This window comes from Hippocampus comes, unplaced genomic scaffold (genome assembly GCF_001891065.2).
Source record: "Hippocampus comes isolate QL1 unplaced genomic scaffold, H_comes_QL1_v1.1 scaffold213, whole genome shotgun sequence".
NCBI classification, from domain to species: Eukaryota; Metazoa; Chordata; class Actinopteri; order Syngnathiformes; family Syngnathidae; genus Hippocampus; species Hippocampus comes.
This window is the reverse complement of record NW_017806232.1, coordinates 84,891-97,035: the sequence shown is the minus strand read 5'-3', so window position 1 is coordinate 97,035 and position 12,145 is coordinate 84,891. Positions and strand designations below refer to the sequence as shown.

Below are 12,145 nucleotides of genomic sequence, written 5' to 3'. Positions count from 1 at the left end.
CGTCACTTGGAGTTGCCATATTAGGTTGTCGTGTCGTCACGCTGTGTTGGATAATCGTGAGTTATCTTGTCATGTGATCAAATTGTCACATCGTGTTGTGGTGTTAGCATGTCGGGATTTCATTTCATCTCATCACGTCATGTTATCGTTTGTCACGTCATCATGAGGCTATGGAGCAGCCAGCAACTCGTTGACCTTTTGTGCACGTGTGTATTTGTGTGTGAGTGTGTGTTGCCTCTGCCAGTCACATTGCGGGCACATGGCAACAGGATCTAAAAATAACCTCTTCGTCCTGCAGTATCAGGATTCCTTTGAAACTCCCAACATGTTGACACCGTTTCTTCTTCTTCTCCTCTCCGCCGCCTCTCTTTCCTCTCTGCCGCTTCCTCTTCCCTCAATTGCTATTTTTTTTTGTTTTGGTTTTTGTCCAATCATATATCAGCCTGTAATGTGTTGCCGTGTCAATCTAATCTACCAGCGGCTGTCGCAACCAGTAGTGGCGGCCCATGGAACATTAACTAGATTAGCAGTGGGGGCTGTTTCGTCACGTTTCAGTTTTACCCAATGAAATTATTCATCAATTGTAATGACATGTGATGCGCTACGCACGCGCCATCAACATGCCTTGCACACGCCTCAAGCTGGAATGTCATGACAAACAAAGTGTCAGCGCTGATTGAATATTACAATTTCCCCATTGCGAGACTACTGAAGGTTATCGTCAAACAAGCTCATGTAGGAAAGTGGTGTCAAACTCAAGGCCGGGGGGCATATCTGCCCCACAACATCATTTTTTTGTGGTGCGCAAAAGCAAATGGTGTTGTCTTCCATGACCCTTTCTAAAATCTCCAGCAAAATTTTTAATTGTCATGTGTAATAAATAGGAGTCGAGGTAGTAATAACAGTGTTATTATTATTATTATTTTTTAATGATATCATCAGGGGGCAGCGTTGTGGCCTCGTGAGGCTGAGCTTGAAATTTGACCGGTTGATGAAAACAATCCCTTTGCAAACATACTTTTGATAGGTGGTGAAGGCCCCGGGCAGATTAGGTTGACATCCGATTGGACAAAAATATCCGACATCCAAGAAGCTCTAAAATGAATGCCACGGACTTTAATGTCATTCTAAAATTGTCAATATTAGAATTGAGCATTTAAATGCTGGTGATGATCTTGAGGCTGACGGACGGCCTCGCTGGCACTGGATGAACGCATCCGGGACGCGAGCACGCCAGGCTTGATTTGTCTCGCTGCCTGCTGAGGAATTAGTGTGCTGTGCTCCCACAATGCACCAGTGCCACACTGCACATGTGCTTGCGTGCGCATGCTCATTAGTCAGCGGTCACTGGCCAGGGGTCATGGAGGACGCCGAGCCTCCGGCACGCAACGTCGTGATGAGAATTCAATATGTGCAGGATTCATGAAATGTGATGACATTCACAGCTTTCGTTTCAGTGAATGGAATTAGATGAGATATTGTGACATTCATTTCACTTTCGCTTTACAGCAAAGAAGAGCGTAAACATTCAAAACTAATGAATAACCTAAAGGAAAATTGTACAAAACTGGAGAACCCAAGACGACACAAATAAATGGAGTATATAACAAAAGCAAATAGCAATCTGTGCCATAAGGTGATACTTGAAGACAAATGGTGCAGCAACACAGATAGGCAGACAATATCACAAAACTCAGTGGGATATATTCTTTATGCTCTGTGATGAATGACTTCTCTTACTGCAGCTTACTGAGAAATTGTGACTGTCTCCATGTATGTCTGTATTCTTTTAACCCTAGGTGGTACTTTTTTTTTATGCTACATATACCGCTGCTGACAATTCTTGCTGCTTCTAAATACGTTGATTGTTGATGCAGTTTAAGCAGTAATATGCACATGTGTATATTCGATTGTATTGCGTTGTAGGCCCTGTACGTGACAAATTTGACATTGAATGTACTTAGTAAGAAGCGTGAGTGGTAGTCGTAAGGGGGAGGGTCATGGGGGGCGTGTACATACTTGTCTAATGAGAATGTGGCGTGGGTTGGCACAATTGTATGCTTGTGCGCCAGCTGACTCCCAGTGCAGGAATGTGTGCGTGTATGAGTGTAGGCTCCGCCCACATTCTCATATTCTGGCTTTCTCACATTCTCCATTGAAACTTGCAGCTGCCGTGCACACACGTCAAGTCGGGGACGCCGCCCATGGGGGTGGGGGGGTTAACCCCCAAATTTCTTAAATTATTCAATACTAGTAGTAGGAGCTACAGTACTGTGGTTGAGATTGTAGAAAAAGTACGTGCATATGTAGTAGCAGACAAAATGGTGGTAGTGCTGTCGTTGCAAGTGTCAAATAAGTAGTTGCAAGTGGAGTAGTAGACACGGGAATTGTTTTCGGGGTAAAAGTTGTCATGGAGTTTTTAATGGGAGCAAAAGTAGAAATCGGAGTAGCACTTCTAGAGTTTGTAGTAGGTGTAGAGATTCTAATACGAGTAGCAGGTGGTAGCAGTAGTTGTTGTACTACTGTTGTTGCAATTGTCCATAATTGGAGTTGCAAGTGTAGTACATTGTAGTACTTTTAGTAAAAGAAGTTCTATTAGTTTTAATTGTAAAAGTAGCAGTTTAAGGAATTGTAGTACTAGTCGCAGTTAATAGTTGTATCTTCTTGCAATTATCTAGAAAGTCATTGCAAGTGAAGTACAAGACATACTAGTAGCAGTGGAAGTTGCAGTAGTAGTTATAGTCCGAGTAGTTGTTGTATTTGCGGGAAAACATTGTTGTTCCATCTGCTCGCTATTTCGTTTGGTCTTTGGAAGTTGCGTAATTGACGCCCACCCAGAGAAGTTTGTAATTTCCAATCAAAAGCCAAGATGGCGCCAAAGCACTTTTTTTCACCGAGGCAAGGCCTGACGAAACGAAGCTCCTCCACTCAGATCAACATAGTCACACTTCGTACTAAGAGGCCACCAGAAGGCACCATTTTACATGAGGGATTGCTTTGGTCTGAAAAAAACAAAAATATTGTAATTTGGTTATAAAATAGAATGTAAAGAATTAAATTAACTCAAGCTTGCGTCTGAGGATTAATCTGTTGCGGCTCTTCGTGGTGCACTATAGCGCAGTCAAGCAGACAAATGAGTGCTTATACCGTCTCTGTATACATGTGTTGCTGCACCTTTTGTGTTCAAATCTCTTATTGCCGCAATGCTGTTGTTATTCGTTAGCGGGTCTGTGCAGTGTGTTTTCCTGACAGTGCCATGTGCTGCTGCAGCCGCTGCTCTCTGGCCCCAAAGCAAGTGGAACATCCATTCCTCTCGCCACACCTTTTTATGGATTTGGACCAAAACATAACTTCTCTTTCAGGAAGGGAAAAAAAAAAGTTGGGAGTCAACTTTGTTGGAAGAAATTAACATTTTCTTTATTCGTAACCCATGAAATTTCCTTTACACAATACAATTTCCTTTATAAGTATTTGAAAATATCTTTTTTTGTCGCTGGTTTGTAATAACTTTCCTATAATCTCGTGTCAATAATATAGTTCTCTTTTTTTTTTTTTTCTTGGGAAAAGAAAAAAAGGAAAAAGAACATCCACGGACGTGTTAGTTGGTGTCCAGCAGCGTCTCTTGCTGATGTTCGTTTTTTTTTTTTTGTTTGTTTGTTTTTTTTTTTTGTCCCGAGTGAGGCGAGAGAGAGGTCGATGGCAAAAGCGTTTCTGCTGGTTCTGCTGGGGAGCCCCAAACGCTGCACTCCTCTGCCGGTATTGCTAAGAATGTGCCCTGGCTGTAATTGCGGCTGACTTCATCCCCCTCGTCAAACATGTGGCGGACAGTAATCCTTTGTGCGTGTGTGCGAGCGCGCGTTTGCATTTGTGTATTTGTGTGTGTGTGTGTGTGAGACTTTGATTGGCAGCTGCTCCTCCGAGGCCAACCTACAAAACATCCCACAACGTGAACGACAACGAGGAGGACACCGGGAGCCTTTCAGCCTCCACGACACGCACTTAGGTCACGATTCGAACACTACCGAGTCCAACTTGGGTGCTAAGTGACACCGCACCACGAGGCTGATGGACGCTCGTTCACTCTTTCTTCTTTTTTTTCTCCAATGCTGTGGGTGTACGTGCGCGCGCTGGGGCGCACGTACGGCGGAGGCGGCGTGCGTGCGCGCGCTCAGTCGTCATCCACGTCGTCGCCCTCCGACTCGTCCCGCCTCTCGTACATCTTGTCCCGGTGGCGCTCCTGGATCTCCTTCATCTCGTCAGCGTAGCGGCTGAAGGCGCCGCCGAACTTGGCCCAGGCCTTGAAGGGTACCGTGATGGAGTTCCGGTAGCTGGGCTTGACTTCGCTGACGCGCAGAAACACCCCGTACTTGTTAGAGCCCACGTCGAAGAAGAAGCGCTTGGAGTCCACCATGATGGAGGTGCCCTCGGGGAGATCGCCGAAGCCCCCCGCCGCCATACCGCCTGCGCCGCCGCAGGCCAGCTCGTCGTCTTCGCCGCCGTAGTCGTCGATGAGCTTGGCCAGGGCGTCTCGGAACTCGATCAGGCCCTGCGCCGGAAGGGCTATGGTCTGGCCGGCCAGCATGCCGCCCACCGGGCCGCCCATGCCGAAGCCGGGCCCCCGGTTGACGGTCTGCCGGATCCGCAGAAACCTCCCCCGCTGGTTCTCTTTCAAGTCCAAGTAGTACTTGCGGTTTTCCCGCACCAGAAACTCGCTCTTGAGGGCTCGCCGAGGCCCACCGTCCTCGCCAGCGGTAGCCTGTGCGATCTGCTCGGGGCTGCTAGGGCCTAGCTGGGCATAGTGCTCGATGAAGTCCCCGAGGTAATCGCGCACCTCAGCGGCCACTGACAGCGAGAGGGTCAGCCGACTTTTGGAGCCTCCGGGCCCGACCTCGGCGATCTTGATGAAGCGGCCCTTACTGTTCTGCTTGACGTCCAGGTAGAAGCGCTTGTTCTGGATGTCGAGGCGCTTGGAGGCCAGCTCCTGGGTCTCCTGGTCCCGCTGAAAGTGCTGAAAGCCCCCGCCACCGCCGCTACCGCCGCGCTCACTCCCGCTGTCACCATCCGCCATGTTCAGCTTCTGCCCATCTCCTCCTCTGTGCCTAGCGCGCGCCGCCTTCACGCTCGCCGGGGCTGCGCTCGGGAAGAGGCTCGCGATTGGCCGAGTCGCCTGCCGCTCGAATGCGTTAGCGCAATTACAGCCTTGCCATTGGGCCGTTTACCTTGTCAGTCACGCCCTTCGCTGTAGCTCTCACACGCCATTGGTGGAGAGGGAAGTTCCGGTTGCGTTCTTCCCAAACTATTTTCAGCCTCTTGTGCGACTCGTGTCAAACGTCATTTCTATGACGTCATGTTCACGAACAGACGCGTTGTTGAAAGCTGCCAGCAGACGACGCCGTGACGTTAAAAGCACAAAAGCATACTTCGAGCTTGCTATTTCCTCCCACTTGAAAAGCAAATGCTTATGCCTATAGGGGGCAGCAGACAGCAGAGTTCCACCTACATCACTGGTTTCAAACTCGAGGCCCCAGGGCCAGATGAGGCCCCAGGGCCAGATGAGGCCCACGATATCATTTTATGTACCATGCGAAGGCAAATCATGTCCTTTGACTTAATGTTTCTTGCAAATTACCTTCACAACACTAACATATGAGATACTGCAATATTTCTTGGTGACCAATACCCCCTTTAAAATAAACGGAAACATAGTTGAACAAACAATTTACTGGCTTCTGATTTCCACGCCATTGGTGGAGAGGGAAGTTCCGGTTGCGTTCTTCCCAAACTATTTTCAGCCTCTTGTGCGACTCGTGTCAAACGTCATTTCTATGACGTCATGTTCACGAACAGACGCGTTGTTGAAAGCTGCCAGCAGACGACGCCGTGACGTTAAAAGCACAAAAGCATACTTCGAGCTTGCTATTTCCTCCCACTTGAAAAGCAAATGCTTATGCCTATAGGGGGCAGCAGACAGCAGAGTTCCACCTACATCACTGGTTTCAAACTCGAGGCCCCAGGGCCAGATGAGGCCCCAGGGCCAGATGAGGCCCACGATATCATTTTATGTACCATGCGAAGGCAAATCATGTCCTTTGACTTAATGTTTCTTGCAAATTACCTTCACAACACTAACATATGAGATACTGCAATATTTCTTGGTGACCAATACCCCCTTTAAAATAAACGGAAACATAGTTGAACAAACAATTTACTGGCTTCTGATTTCAAAACTAGTTCGACATAAATTTGTTGTTTAAAACTAAGAACATTAGGTGATCATAAATTCATGTGGGTTCAAAATCATAACGGTCCTCCGAGAGAAACAATGGCCAGCGACAAAAATGTGTGACACCCCTGACCTACATCATATTGACAGTACGCTAATAAAGCATCTATATGTAATCTATACAGTATTTATGAGAGGCTTCAACATACTCATATACTGTACAGACAGAACAGATACTTAATAGTACCGATACTTGTGTAAAAAAAAAGACTGGTGAGACTGCTGTACTCTAGTAAAATAATTTATAACTGTCTATTACACTATTATATGCTGTGGCCGTTTTGATCATTTTGAAGACCAAAATGAATTTTTGTAATCTATGAATTCGTGATTTTTGGGGATCCAGGTGCGGGGTCGCAGATGTTGAAAAAAGTCCACTGTGACAAAAGCATAGAAATCTGTTTTCAGATACAGGCAGTCAAAGTAAAAATCGTCCGAAAAATACAATATAAACACCAGGAAATCTATATACACTTCAGCACAATTATGAAGTATTAATAATTCGTTACTTCCCATCACTACAGTACTACGTTTGTTGAGGCTATGATGGAATGTGTCATGTAGTACCGATAACATCCAGCGGGTGGCGGTGACTCCTGAAAGTTTGCGAACACTATTCAAAGAAGATAATGCGGAAATAATTCGGTCCATCTAACATAGTCACCAAAATGCTAATAACGTATTATTTAGATATTATTTATTGTTATATTACATTGAGGGGCCCTCAGAGTGAAATATGGTGCCGCTAAAGCGAAGAAAAGTGTCCTCCTCGACTGGCGGTGCTTCGACAAGCGACAGCCGGGATGACGCGTCCAAGTTCCCGCAGGTGGTCCTCTTCCTCTTGGAGAGGAAGATGGGAACCAGCCGGAGACATTTCCTCACCGAGCTCGGACGAAAAAAGGGCTTCAGGGTCGACGAGTCCTTCACGTATGTTGTCATTTACAGTGAAACTTTAATTTACAAAGCACTTATAATTTGAAAGAAAATCTCAAGAGTGTTATAACAAACTTCAAAATTGTCAGTTGTCACTTAAGAAAATCGTTAGTCTCTCAGTACCAACATAACGTTACATTACATAGATTACAGAAGATCATTTTATTATGGGGTAAATCATTGGAAATTGAAGGCAGGCGTTGTGTTCATGTCTCACCAGTGAAAATGTCACACACGTCATCTCAGAGAAGAACTCGGGTGACGAGGTCAAAAGTTGGCTGAGTTCACAGGGTCATGACCCGACAGCTGCTCACCTGGTGGACATCAGGTGGTTAACGGAGAGCCTGAGTGCCGGATGTCCCCTCGACATCCTGCAGCAACATCGACTGATGGTACAAAAACACGAGTGTTCCTTGGAAAACGGATATTTCTGTCATTGCTTGCTGCATCACAATGTTGAAAGCAAATTTGGAGCTTAGCAGCTTTGTGCAGTTCTTTAACATTTGTCTTCGTTCTGCAGGAGCGGCCGGCATCAAGCGGAGATGAGACGGCGACTTTCTCAATGCCCATCTACGCTTGTCAAAGGAGGACCACCCTGGACCACCGCAATGCCGTCTTCACAGTGGGTGTTATAGTCAGTTTCTTTTTATTTTGAACATTTTGGAATCCTTTAAATGTATTTTATTTTTCTGGAACTGAATTTTGAGTGTGGTATTTATTTATTATTTATCTGTATATTTATACCCATGACCCGATTGCGGTAAAGTGGATGCATCGATATGTTTAAAAAGTTATTTGTTTTTTGCTAGTTTTTGTTATTTATTTTCTTTATTTTGTTTATTTAATTAAAATATTTCTTTTTTTTAAAGTTTTATTTTGTTTTTGATATTTTTCATTTTATTTTTGAATTGAAATTTCCACATTTTTATTTTTGTTATTATTCACTGCAGTCAGGGTTAGTAAATCCTTTTTGTTTTTGGGTAGGGGGGTTATTAAAAATGTTAGCTAAAAATTTTTCTTGCTGACATTTTTATTGTTAGATTTGTATTATGTTTGTATATTTGACAAGAAAAAAATGCTCATCATGTGACTAATTATGAATATGGTTCATAGAGTGGAGATGTAACAATGTCCTCTTTTACTGGGCACTAGTCAAACATGCAGGCAGGAAGTTTGTTGTAAATATGTATTTACTTGTTCAGGAGGCTCTGTCGCTGTTGGCTGAAAACGCTGAGCTCAGCCAGGACGAGGGTCGCGCGGTGGCGTTCCGCCGCGCTGCCGCCACGCTGAAGGCTTTCCCCGAGCCACTGACGGACGCCCGGCAGCTCAGAGGATGTCCATGCCTTGGCCAACACTCGCTGTCGGTCATCCAGGTGGGTGAAAGGCTCCCGCGCTCGAATTTTGTCTCATACTGACCAAGTGTTTTTCCGTTGACCAGTGCTGACTTTTGTCTTGGCAGGACATTTTGGAAAACGGATCATCCCGGGAGGTGGAGGCCACTAGGCGGTCCGAGCGTTTCAAGGCCATGAAGGTCCTAACGGGCTCAAAGCTGCTAATTCTAAACCCGGAAAAGTATGCCAAAAAATGGGCCGCTCTCTTGTTTCATCCACCCTTTAGCCTGTGTTTCCTAAAATTGTTTCATTAACATGTATTTACTAATTCTTTTGTATTCATTTTGCTCATTAAGTAATTAATGCTTTGCGGGGAAGCCGACCTTTTATCCCCACTTACAATATTGAAGAATTTTGGGGGGGTCGGAAAAATAAATATATCTAACATGGCATTGTCAAAGTGAGCAAGTCATTTTCAACATTTAATGATGTGGAAACATAACAGACGTGGAGTGACCAATAGTATAGATATGTGAAAAAAAAAAGAAAAATAAATTGCAATTCTAAATTTCGCTTTTCACATGGTTGGCCAGCTTCCTCAATCCGTGATGATTAGTGGGGGTCCACTGTCCATATGGAAAAAAAAAAAACAAATTTATTTGATTTAGTGAGCTGCCCATTTTCAAAACCAAATGTGACAATTGAGCATGGACACTTTCCCAGCCCTTTTGTACAACTTTTGTCAATAAATCCTCGGCACATCTCCTGTGCTTTTTGTTCCAGCTCCTGACAGCAATCTTTGGCGTGGGAGCAAAGACGGCGGCCCAGTGGTTCCAAGAAGGCATCCGCAACCTCCCTCAGTTACATCAATCAGGACGCGTCCTCACTCGGGCGCAGCAGGCGGGTGAGCTTTGGCTGCAAACTCGGTCGGATATGTCATCACTCCTAGCGACCTCTACTGAACGTGTCGATCTGTCTTTGCAGGCGTGGCCCACTACGATGACCTGACACAGTCCGTTACCAGGGCGGAAGCCGACACCATCGGCCAAATTGTGGAGGAAGCCGTTGGCGCAAAGCTGCCGAGCGCCCGGGTCACCTTGGTGGGAGGCTTCAGGAGGTAAAATCCACCACGTGCGGTTTGGTCTATCGCAGTTGGTTGTGAGCGTATCCCCGCTCGACGCTTCTTGCAGGGGGAAACTGAGCGGCCACGATGTCGACTTTCTGATCACGCACCCGGAAGAAGGGCGGGAGGAGGGTCTGATTCCAAAAGTGGTGGCGCACCTGGAGGCTCGAGTGAGTCGAAGCAAACATGTTGCGTTGTCACTACATTGTCACCGTCGACTCGTATCTCCAACTACGACTTGCTTTATGGGCCATGTGATCTTGATATGTCATTACCCCGAAACTAACACTTCCGCACTAAAAGGCGCACTGGATTATGAGGCGCACCTTCAATGAATGACCTATTTTGTAATTTTTTTCAGAAATTGGACGCACCGCATTATAAGATGCAATCTACAATGCATCCACTAGATGGAGCTACGCTCAAGGAAATGCCACCAGAACACGACACAACACCCTGATTTATATAGCGACGATCAGATGTCAGTAAAACTTATTTAATGAAGAAGCGACACAGTTCACTAAACCAGCAGCAAGTTATAACATCGACTCGTTAACGTTGAACTCTCTTGCCGCTGCTCTATTTCCGTGTTCAACTGCTCATTCAGTACCAGCCAATTCTAGACCAAGTCTGAAAAGACGTTTAAAAACGTCTTTGGGAGTGAATGAGTTAAATAAATTATTACCGTAATGACCAAACACAATGCGCATCGGATTTTAAGGCGCGCTGGGAGCTTTCAAGAAAATGGAAGGCTTTTAGGTTCACCTTTTAGTGCGGAAAATACGGTACTGACGCTGTTCTGAACAGTGTGTAATGTTCACGTTTTCAATAGAGTTCGTCGGGAATGACCTTGTTATCCATCAGGACTTCCTGTTGTACCACAAGAACAACAGAAACTCATACACGGAGGCCAGCGGGACTCCCGCCTCCACCATGGATCATTTTGAGAGATGTTTCTCCATCTTCAAACTTCCTATGCCGGAGGGAGGCGAGCCGCACTCGCGCCAAGACGACGTGGCGCTCCGGCGTGGCGAGTGCAGGCGGTGGCGAGCTGTGCGGGTCGATTTGGTGGTCTGTCCGTTCAGCCAGTTTGCGTTTGCCCTGCTGGGCTGGACGGGTTCCAAGGTAATGCTGCCGGTGGCCCCCTGATGGTCAAGTGGTGGGGCTGACGCGTGTTTTTTGGTTGCGACGCAGTTGTTTGAGCGCGAGCTGCGACGCTGGGCCACTCAGCAGAAGAACATGTCACTCAGCAGCCACGCCTTGTACGACAACAAACAGGTACGCCGAAGTACTACACCTGCAACATATCGCCGTGAAATAAAACGGTGCATATTCAGATTTTTGTCTTGAATCCATTTTATAGCTTGAGAGAAAAAACAAATGACATCAATTAAATCAAGTTTTGGCAGTTTTCCACTCTGGGGTTTGTTTTATTTCATTTACAAACATCTGCTTTTAACCCGTTCATGTACCCTTTAACCCGATAACATGATAACCTGTCGACTGTCTTAACCGCTGTCCCTCAAAGGGTTAATTTAGACAAAAATGATGAAAATGTTGGCCTATTTTCTCAGATGTTCCGGACCAAACCAAGAACGAAGTGATGTGTGCATTTTCTGCACCATCCTTCTGAAATAACTTTTTTTTTTCTTTTTCATCGCAGCGTAAATACCTGAAAGCCGCGACGGAGGAGGAGATCTTTGCTCATCTCTCACTGGAATACATCCCGCCTTCAGAGAGGAACGCCTGAAGAAGCACCGCCACCTGCCGGACTGGACCGTCTTCAGCCCAAGTCGATAACACGGACGCCAAAAAATCACAAAAGTCAAGAAAGTGGTTGGAGGGCCTGGCGAAGAAGTCATCTAGATGAAGGTGATGATTTTGTCATTTCGTTTTTCATGGGCGGTGCGGGGGGGTTCTTCACGTTTTGCTCCTTATAATGTGCTTGTTCCGGGGTAAAGAAATGCACTCAGAGTTATGGGAGCTAAAAGGTTTCTGGTTCAATTGAGAGTACGGCGACAACGGAATTCATTAACATATTACTCACTGACTATTTTGATCATCAACGGATCGTTTGGAGACCTCGCTCGATGTAGATCTTCAAATCCTCCTAATTTCATCCTCTCAAAAGTCCGTATTGTCTCATTTAATGTCAATCCTCATGAAAGCAGAATGATTAAAAAAAAAAATTTGCAAACATCTGGTTTTTGGTCTTTGGAAAACAATGAGCAAAACTTTTGGATGTCAAAGCCCAAATTGGTTACTGAACTATCATCATTTTTTTGTGCATTTTCTGCTCTGGCAAATTGAAAAAAATAAAATGTATTTATTATTATAATTTTTTAAAATCCAATTTATTGAAAAAAATCGACAGATGAATTGATTATCACAATAATGATGAAATTGTGGCTCTCGTACTCCAGAAGTTGCAAGTTTTGGGGAAAGATCTGGCCTGCGTGTGCGTGGGTGCGTGGG

General features: G+C 45.5%; 2 protein-coding genes across 2 annotated transcripts; one reads left to right on the top strand and one right to left on the bottom strand.

Annotated features, from left to right (window-relative positions):
- Nucleotides 1-3,482: 3,482 nt before the first annotated feature.
- On the bottom strand, nucleotides 3,483-5,552 carry LOC109507176 (transcriptional activator protein Pur-beta). The gene has a single exon (XM_019856423.1). The coding sequence runs from the start codon at nucleotides 5,066-5,068 to the stop codon at nucleotides 4,169-4,171; it is 900 nt and encodes a 299-aa protein (XP_019711982.1). The 5' UTR covers nucleotides 5,069-5,552; the 3' UTR covers nucleotides 3,483-4,168.
- Nucleotides 5,553-5,745: 193 nt separating this feature from the next.
- Nucleotides 5,746-11,486, top strand: polm (polymerase (DNA directed), mu). Its single transcript, XM_019856413.1, has 11 exons — nucleotides 5,746-7,210; nucleotides 7,437-7,608; nucleotides 7,737-7,838; nucleotides 8,419-8,589; nucleotides 8,676-8,747; nucleotides 9,331-9,451; nucleotides 9,532-9,664; nucleotides 9,738-9,840; nucleotides 10,535-10,795; nucleotides 10,865-10,948; nucleotides 11,334-11,486. Exons 1-11 carry the CDS (start codon nucleotides 7,020-7,022, stop codon nucleotides 11,418-11,420), a joined length of 1,497 nt encoding a protein of 498 aa, XP_019711972.1. The 5' UTR covers nucleotides 5,746-7,019; the 3' UTR covers nucleotides 11,421-11,486.
- Nucleotides 11,487-12,145: the final 659 nt, after the last annotated feature.

Excerpts from the sequence above, each read along its gene's own strand:
- LOC109507176 (XM_019856423.1), bottom strand. The coding sequence starts at position 5,068 with ATGGCGGATGGTGACAGCGGGAGTGAGCGCGGCGGTAGCGGCGGTGGC.
- polm (XM_019856413.1), top strand. The coding sequence starts at position 7,020 with ATGGTGCCGCTAAAGCGAAGAAAAGTGTCCTCCTCGACTGGCGGTGCT. Across the intron at positions 9,665-9,737 it reads TTGGTGGGAGGCTTCAGGAG|GGGGAAACTGAGCGGCCACG; the intron begins GTAAAATCCACC and ends CGCTTCTTGCAG. Across the intron at positions 10,796-10,864 it reads TGGGCTGGACGGGTTCCAAG|TTGTTTGAGCGCGAGCTGCG; the intron begins GTAATGCTGCCG and ends GTTGCGACGCAG.